Consider the following 7672-nt stretch of genomic DNA (forward strand, 5'->3'; position numbering starts at 1 on the left):
AAATGGCAACCGAGGGGAGAAAGAGGCACACTTCATCGCAGCTTGAACATTAAAACGATCCAAAGAATGCTGCTGCTTGAAACAATACATTAATACATAGGAGTTAGAGATACCTAAGATATGAACAACATATTATAAGCTGGACACACGTGAAGACATATGTTCCCTTCTCAGCAATGTAAATGGAAGAATCAGTTTCCGTATGCCATAGCCCACGGCACCGATACCAGCAATGGACTTAAAACATGTATCAATTTACAAGAAGTCAGGACTCAGGAACATCCTTTCGATTTACATTTGCCCCTTGGCAGATACGGAATGCAGTTGCCGCAACGATCTAGAGCAAACTAACACAACCAAGCATTGTTATGCTTATGCCAAATTACTAACAAGCACTAGACTAATGATGTTGGCAAATCCCATCACATTTTAGAAGTGCTTCCTTCTACCTCTTGATGACCATTGCTACTGCCCTACAAAAGCAATGAGGGAAAACATCTGGAAGTTAGAATCAGACTATTAATACTACAACTACTACAAACAAAGAATATTGCATAATCAGACCGGCAATCCAAGTATGCTTACAGCAACTGGCATTTGATCCTTGGTTGAGAACAAGTCATTGAGCATTTTATCCAAAGAATCCTTAGCCAATGGAAACTTCTTCACTACTTTCTCTCCTGATTTTATAGGATCCTGAAAAGATGCAGTACCATTTTGATACTGCAGTGACAACAATAGTTTAGCCTGATCAGATCCTTACATCCTAGAGCACTATATATCAGTTGGTTCAGGTAAACACTAGAGAGGATAGTGATCATCCGGCTTCAAGTTAAGAAATATTTCTCAAGTGAAGAACATCCATGAAAAAATCATAACACAGCAATTGCTCCACCTACCGCTGCATCAGGAACATCTGGATGCTCTGATGTGTCTCCATTCTGGTTCAACTGACATTCTGCATCAGGAACATCTGGCTGCTCTGTTGTGTCTCCATTATGCGGGGCAGATGCCTGCAGAACAGCCCCACGCGTTAGAATGAGCAAAAAGTGATCGAGATAACGGTGAGCAGGTATCATCTAAACATCAGATCACCGTGTCAGCTCCTCACCTGATCCTTTGAAGCATCCTCCTGCCACTCTGGCTGGAACTTCTGCAGCAGTAACGTGAGCAGCTTCTGCAACTCGGGCGGCACCTCGTCGGGGAAGAGCTTGGGGATGTCGTCCTTGGAGACGTCCTCGCTGACGCACCGCCTGATCAGTATCCTCAGGCACACCAGCAGCTGCAGCGGAGGCCGAAGAAGAACAGAGTTGAGTTGGGGGCTGAACATTCTGAACTCGCAACACCCGCGACGGCATCACAGCAACGCGCGCGGAAAGGAGGCGGGGGGAAGAAAAGGTAGGTGGGGTGAGGGGGTGCTGACGGGGTCGAGCTCGGCGTCGCAGGCGAGCTGGAGGGCGTCGCGGGCCACGGCGCGATCGGCGGCGTCGAGGCCGGTGCGGCGGGTGCGCCAGAGCGCCTGCAGGATGTACTCCAGCGACTCCTTGGACCCCGCGCGCGCCAGCAGCGGGAGGTGCTTGTGCCCCCACAGCGCCGCCGCCGCCGCTGGCGCGCGGTGCCCGCGATCCATCACTGCACCGACCGACCGGGATTCGGTTCCGCCGCCGCCGCTAGACCCAGCGGTGGTGGAAGAGGAAGAGAGGTCCGGTTCAGTTGTGGTGGGCCGAAAAAGCAGCACATGAGGTATGAGGAAATTAGCCCAATTACAGGAGACAGATAACTGGTAGAGGCCCACGTAGTTAGTGGGCCGCAGGAAGGCTGGATCATCCCAAAGACCCTGGAAATCAGATGGTCCGCTCTAGAGATGCAGCGCTAGAGATGTAAATGGTACGGATATTTTCCGACCGTATCTGAATTTAATCTGGTTTGGGAGAGTTTTTATTCGTCGTTACCTGATCACAGATATTCAATATCTGTAACCGTGATCGTATCTGGATACTAAAGTTACATTTTTATGATGTTGATATTCGTTACAATCTTATCTGGCAAAAAACAACACTATCCGTATCCGATCTGTATTTGAACAAAAATATAAAACAAATATGATGTTAATAATATCCGTCTGTATTCGATTTGTTTGAAGGAACATGCGGGCGCGAATTTGATATTTGAAGGATCGGTTTGAAGCTAGGAAGAGGGGGATAAACCAGGGGCAAAACTGTCCGCTCAGGTGATTGGGAAGAGGAAAATGAAAGAAGAAAAGAAGTAGAAATATTTAAAATGAAGAATTCGCAGCCTGCTCCCGTGTTAAATTTTGAAAGATTTACAAATTAGGTGTCAAATATTGAAAACGTGCGAATTGAAATCTAAATACTAAAATTTCTCCACAATCACGTGGCAACTCCTCCGTGGAGCCCTCTCTGGCTTTCTATCTCTCTCCCCTGTCCCCAGCCGGCCACTGTTAGCAATCGCCTCTTGTATATAAGAAGGCCAGCAGGCCACTGCGCCCTTCAGTTTAGCAGCGGCGACCAGCAAAGCAGCAACACCTAGTGCCGAGCTAGCTAGCTGCTTCCCATGGGGAGGAGAGACGCCGCGGCGGCTCTGGCGGTGGTGCTGGCTGCCGCGGCGGCGGCGGCGGTGATGAGCGCGTCGTCGCCGGCGGAAGGGTTCCAGCCGCTGTCCAAGATCGCCGTCCACATGACCACCGTCGAGATGCAGCCGTCGGCGTACGTGCGGGCGACGCCATCGCTGCTCGGCGGGCAGGTACGCGCACGCTCAGCTCGATCGCCACCGCCGGCGCTCGCTAGTAGGCTCTCTGTGTTTCTTCTTCATTCATCCACCTACCTGTCGCTAACTTCATTTGTTGTGCAAACGTTTCCGTCATCCAGCTTGCAGAGGTCGAAATAAACCGTGTCAGGTTTGGCGCTTAAATTCATTAGTAGGATCAGTGTTCAATTCAGACAGTATTAGGTCATGTTTAGTTCCCACAAATTTTCCTACAATATCTATCACATCGAATCTTTGGACATATACATGGAATATTAAATGCAGTTAAAAAATAACTAATTATACAGTTTAACTGTAAATGACGAGATAATTTTTAAGCCTAATTAATCCATGATTAGACATTAATTACCAAAAAATAATGAAAGTGCTACATTACCTAAACCTAAAAATGTTCGCGAACTAAACAATTGCCAAATAACCAATACTCCCTCCGTCCCAAAAAAACAAGTCATTCTGGGATTCAAAATTTGTCCCGAAAAACAAGTCACTTTACCCTATTTAGAAAGTGCATGTACATGTAAGAATCAATTACTACTAAATATGGGTAACAAATAGGTGTAAACATGGTCATTTTACCTTCTAGTAAATTTGTCCTAAAATTTTTAGAATGACTTGTATTTTGGGACGAGAGGAGTATGTCAGGAACAATCGATATTTTTTCTTTTTTAGGGAAAATATTGTTTTTCCCTTTAAAAATCTGTCTCTTCCACAGTTCGTCAGTTCCTGTGCTACGACAAGGACAGCGAGCGCGAGATCTGGCTGTGGTAGATATTTGTTTGCTTCGTCTAGAGATTAGAGGACGTATACAACTTCTCGTCCACGTTCATGGCGTATTGGCGTCGACCTCTTGCCGATCGTGCCATCATGTCGACATGTTCATCCCATCGTTCGTTGTCTGTGGTAGGTTTCGGTCGACAAGCCAATAACCATCCCTGTTTTAATGCACGACGACGAACCTTCACGATCATGTCGACATGTGTGTTTTTTCTTTGGGGAAAAAAAATCAGAGCAACTTATTGCTTGTTAGCTACAGTAACATTCACTTTGAACAATTTGGCTACTAAAAATGGACTACTTGTGTTTAGATTTTTTTTTTTGAACTCCTGTACCGAAACGAGGACTCAAAACCGGATAGTTAGATTACACCAAAAGAAACATCAACATATTTTGATTTTTGGACTGAACTGTTCTGCTTTATACAAACTTTGTAAAAGAGATATGCTGATGTATCGAGGCAAACTCGGCAATATAAAATGAGCTAAAAACATGATCATCCCTCATATATATGAGCTACAATCCAATAACAAAAGAATCATTTAATAGTGTTTCGCAAAAAAAAAGAATCATTTGACAAAACCAAACTTGAGTTTCTGACACTCTGACAGGGAGGAGACACCGAATGGGTGACGGTGAAGTACGGCTGGACAAGCCCGTCCGTCGATGACTGGATCGCCGTTTTCTCTCCAGCTGATTTCATGTAAGCTTGATCGATCAAAATTGCTCTTCGTCCCATAGGCATTTCAAACGACGTAGCACGAATTCAGTTATTGGCAGCTAGCCGAGATCTTCAATGGCTGACACCTCATGCATGGTCGTCATGGATTCATGGTGTGGCAGCTCGGGCACGTGCCCTAACCCTGCGAGAGACCCACCGCTCCTCTGCACGGCTCCTATCAAGGTTACTTTGCTTTTTCTTTTTTTAAGAGGATATATATCAAGGTTACTTTGCACTCATCAAACTCTAATCTTCGTGTTTTTGCACTCGCTTAATAAGTAGCCATTGGGAAATGAATTTACAGCATCTGAATTTAATCTGTACTTTTTTTGCTTACTGAAACTTGTTGCTGCATGGTTGCAGTATCAGTATGCCAATTACTCGGCGAACTACATCTATTGGGGCAAGGGCAGCGTCCGGTTCCAGCTCATCAACCAACGCTACAACTTTTCCTTCGCCCTCTTCACCGGCGGTCTCGAGAACGTATGTGACCTCGAATCCCTACATCCTTGGCCATCATGTCATTTCTAAAAAAAATCAATACTTTTTTAATTGTTACTAGTTGTTTTTTATGATATACTCCATCAGTCCTAAATTATTAGTCATTTTAGCTTTTTTTTAGATATATAAATTTTGTTATGCATCTAGTGTGTGTGTATACATAACAAAATCTATGCATCTAGAAAATTCAAAATGACTAATAATTTGGAATAGAAAGAGTATGTAAGTAAATTGTCCACCTGTTTAAGTTTCAAGTTAAATTGGTCGGTACACGCAGTTCAATACGCCGTCTCATTGCATCGAGATCCATGCAGCCGAAGCTGATCGCGGTGTCGGAGCCGATCTCGTTCAAGAACCCCAAGGCGCCCGTGTTCCCGCGCCTCGCGCAGGGCAAGACCCACGACGAGATGGCTGTGACATGGACCAGCGGCTACGACATCAGCGAGGCGTACCCGTTCGTGGAGTGGGGCGCGGTCGGCGGCGGCCAGCCCGCCGCGCGGTCGCCCGCCGGGACGCTCACCTTCAGCCGCGGCAGCATGTGCGGCGAGCCGGCGCGCACCGTCGGGTGGAGGGAGCCCGGCTTCATCCACACCGCGTTCATGAGGAATCTCTGGCCGAACAAGGAGTGAGCACACTGCTCTTGGCACGAGACATGTCCTCTTCATTCAGTCGTGTTTGTAGGATGAGCAGTTATATAGTTGTTGTCAGATTTACGGTTCAGAGACAGACAAGTTGTTGCCAACGTGTCGCAATTTCAGGTACTACTACAAGATTGGGCACGAGCTGCAGGACGGGTCCGTGGTGTGGGGGAAGCCCTACACGTTCCGTGCTCCGCCGTCGCCGGGGCAGAACTCGCTGCAGCGCGTCATCGTCTTCGGCGACATGGGAAAGGTGACCAAATCTCTGACGATGATGCATGGGTTGTTCAGCTCTGATCCACTTGCATTGTAACACCAGAGCGAACTGCTAATGGCAGGCGGAGAGGGACGGGTCGAACGAGTTCGCGAACTACCAGCCGGGGTCGCTGAACACGACGGACACGCTGGTCAAGGATCTGGACAACTACGACATCGTCTTCCACATCGGCGACCTGCCCTACGCCAACGGCTACATCTCCCAGTGGGACCAGTTCACTGCGCAGGTCGCGCCCATCACCGCCAAGAGGCCCTACATGATCGCAAGGTACAGACCGATCTGCTGATGGCTGCATCCTGCATGTCAGACTCACACACCTTTTTTTTCTGAAAAACTCTGCATCTCAAATCTGTGTGTGCAGCGGCAACCATGAGAGGGACTGGCCCAACACCGGAGGCTTCTTCGACGTCAAGGACTCCGGCGGCGAGTGCGGCGTGCCGGCCGAGACCTACTACTACTACCCGGCGGAGAACCGGGCCAGGTTCTGGTACAAGGTGGACTACGGCATGTTCCGGTTCTGCGTCGCCGACTCGGAGCACGACTGGCGGGAGGGCACGCCGCAGCACGCGTTCATCGAGCGGTGCCTCTCGACGGTGGACCGGAAGCACCAGCCGTGGCTCGTCTTCGCGGCGCACCGCGTGCTGGGCTACTCCTCCAACGACTGGTACGCCATGGAGGGCTCCTTCGAGGAGCCCGAGGGCCGCGAGAGCCTGCAGAAGCTCTGGCAGAAGTACCGCGTCGACATCGCCTTCTTCGGCCACGTCCACAACTACGAGAGGACCTGCCCCGTCTACCAGAGCCGGTGCATGACCAGCGAGAAGAGCCACTACTCGGGGACGATGAACGGGACCATCTTCGTGGTGGCCGGCGGCGGCGGCAGCCACCTGTCGGACTACACGACGGCGATCCCCAGGTGGAGCATCTTCCGCGACCGGGACTTCGGGTTCGTGAAGCTCACGGCGTTCAACCACTCGTCGCTGCTGTTCGAGTACAAGAGGAGCAGCGACGGCAGGGTGTACGACTCCTTCACCGTCGACAGGGACTACCGGGACGTGCTCAGCTGCGTGCACGACAGCTGCTTCCCGACCACGCTAGCCACCTGACCTGACAACCGTACGTCGCCGTGCTGGGTGCCGCGAGTAGTAGGGTGGTGATGTCTTGGTCTTGTAGCTGAGCACGATCAGGAACGTGTGTTGTGTAACGAGTGATTCGATTGGCTGTGTCTCTTTCATCCCAAAAAAGGCTGCCTCTCGGTGACGTGGCAATTGTTTTCAGTAGCTTCTGCAATCGTCATTGGCACTTGCCCAGCGACTGGTCAGTGATCTTTATTTTTTACTGTCAGAGATGTGGCCTAATGTTTTCATTAGGAAGTGATTTTTTTCTTAAAAAAACATTCACATCTTGGCACAATAGAGCAGGAGACTAGACACCGTCAGACGTCGTTTCAATCTTTTTTTTTTTTGAAGAACACTGATGATCTGAGTTTGCCTTGCTGTGTAGAATAAAGATCGCGACTTGCGCGATCGAATTGAGCTTGAGATGCGTTACCTCCAGCCCGTAGAAATGAAGAAGCCCGCAGAAGAAGGCCCCCGCAGGCAGTGCGAATCCCTTCTCGTAGAAGGACCGAAACACGACGATCTCGGTCCGGTCCTCCATCGGGAACTCCTTGCTATAGCAGCATTTCCACCCGGAGATTTGCTTCTCCGGTAGGACGCCGCGCTCCACCATGTCCTGGATGTCCGCCTCCTGCAGCGTGCACCGCTGCCACGACTTCGATGGCGGCGGAACCTCCCCGGCACTCCCTGAGGTGCAGGAGGAAGAAGCAGCGGGGGTGACGGCCATGGCGATGGCGGCGAGTCTAGGACGGGAGGAGGAATGGGCGGAGGATGCGAGAAGAGGATGGGACGGGAGGAGGAATGGGCGGAGGATGCGAGAAGAGGATGGTCCGGGAAGCTCTGGAAGCGGGGTGCTTCA

The 7672-nt window shown here is 49.8% G+C and overlaps 2 protein-coding genes across 9 annotated transcripts; one reads left to right on the plus strand and one right to left on the minus strand.

Moving 5' to 3' along the window:
- Positions 1 to 56: 56 nt before the first annotated feature.
- On the minus strand, positions 57 to 1723 carry LOC120679463. Of its 4 annotated transcripts, none has more exons than XM_039961057.1 (5): positions 1424 to 1723; positions 1112 to 1282; positions 900 to 1013; positions 565 to 723; positions 57 to 468 (listed from the first exon to the last, which is right to left on the minus strand). In XM_039961057.1, the coding sequence occupies exons 1-5, from the start codon at positions 1628 to 1630 to the stop codon at positions 466 to 468; spliced, it is 654 nt and encodes a 217-aa protein (XP_039816991.1). In that variant the 5' UTR covers positions 1631 to 1723; the 3' UTR covers positions 57 to 465. The 4 variants fall into 4 exon arrangements, with proteins under 4 accessions (XP_039816991.1, XP_039816989.1, XP_039816990.1 ...); XM_039961055.1 differs by having other exon boundaries at positions 57 to 473; XM_039961056.1 differs by having other exon boundaries at positions 57 to 473; positions 586 to 723; positions 1424 to 1720.
- Positions 1724 to 2461: 738 nt separating this feature from the next.
- LOC120679461 (nucleotide pyrophosphatase/phosphodiesterase-like) lies at positions 2462 to 7089 on the plus strand. Of its 5 annotated transcripts, none has more exons than XM_039961050.1 (8): positions 2462 to 2763; positions 4173 to 4264; positions 4405 to 4465; positions 4646 to 4765; positions 5061 to 5408; positions 5542 to 5674; positions 5760 to 5965; positions 6060 to 7089. In XM_039961050.1, the coding sequence occupies exons 2-8, from the start codon at positions 4228 to 4230 to the stop codon at positions 6799 to 6801; spliced, it is 1647 nt and encodes a 548-aa protein (XP_039816984.1). In that variant the 5' UTR covers positions 2462 to 2763; positions 4173 to 4227; the 3' UTR covers positions 6802 to 7089. The 5 variants fall into 5 exon arrangements, with proteins under 5 accessions (XP_039816984.1, XP_039816981.1, XP_039816982.1 ...); XM_039961047.1 differs by having other exon boundaries at positions 5098 to 5408; XM_039961048.1 differs by having other exon boundaries at positions 2513 to 2763; positions 4342 to 4465.
- The last annotated feature ends 583 nt before the right edge of the window (positions 7090 to 7672 follow it).

This window comes from Panicum virgatum, chromosome 6N, assembly GCF_016808335.1.
Source record: "Panicum virgatum strain AP13 chromosome 6N, P.virgatum_v5, whole genome shotgun sequence".
NCBI lineage: Eukaryota > Viridiplantae > Streptophyta > Magnoliopsida > Poales > Poaceae > Panicum > Panicum virgatum.

Bases quoted from the DNA above. Each gene is read 5' to 3' on its own strand.
- LOC120679463 (XM_039961055.1), bottom strand. From the start codon at position 1,630: ATGGATCGCGGGCACCGCGCGCCAGCGGCGGCGGCGGCGCTGTGGGGG. The intron at 1,014-1,111 runs GTGAGGAGCTGA...GCTGTTCTGCAG, and splicing joins AGGATGCTTCAAAGGATCAG to GCATCTGCCCCGCATAATGG. The intron at 474-564 runs GTCTGATTATGC...TTGCTTTTGTAG, and splicing joins TAAGCATACTTGGATTGCCG to GGCAGTAGCAATGGTCATCA.
- LOC120679461 (XM_039961047.1), top strand. From the start codon at position 2,575: ATGGGGAGGAGAGACGCCGCGGCGGCTCTGGCGGTGGTGCTGGCTGCC. The intron at 4,265-4,404 runs GTAAGCTTGATC...ATGGTGTGGCAG, and splicing joins TTCTCTCCAGCTGATTTCAT to CTCGGGCACGTGCCCTAACC. The intron at 4,466-4,645 runs GTTACTTTGCTT...GCATGGTTGCAG, and splicing joins TCTGCACGGCTCCTATCAAG to TATCAGTATGCCAATTACTC.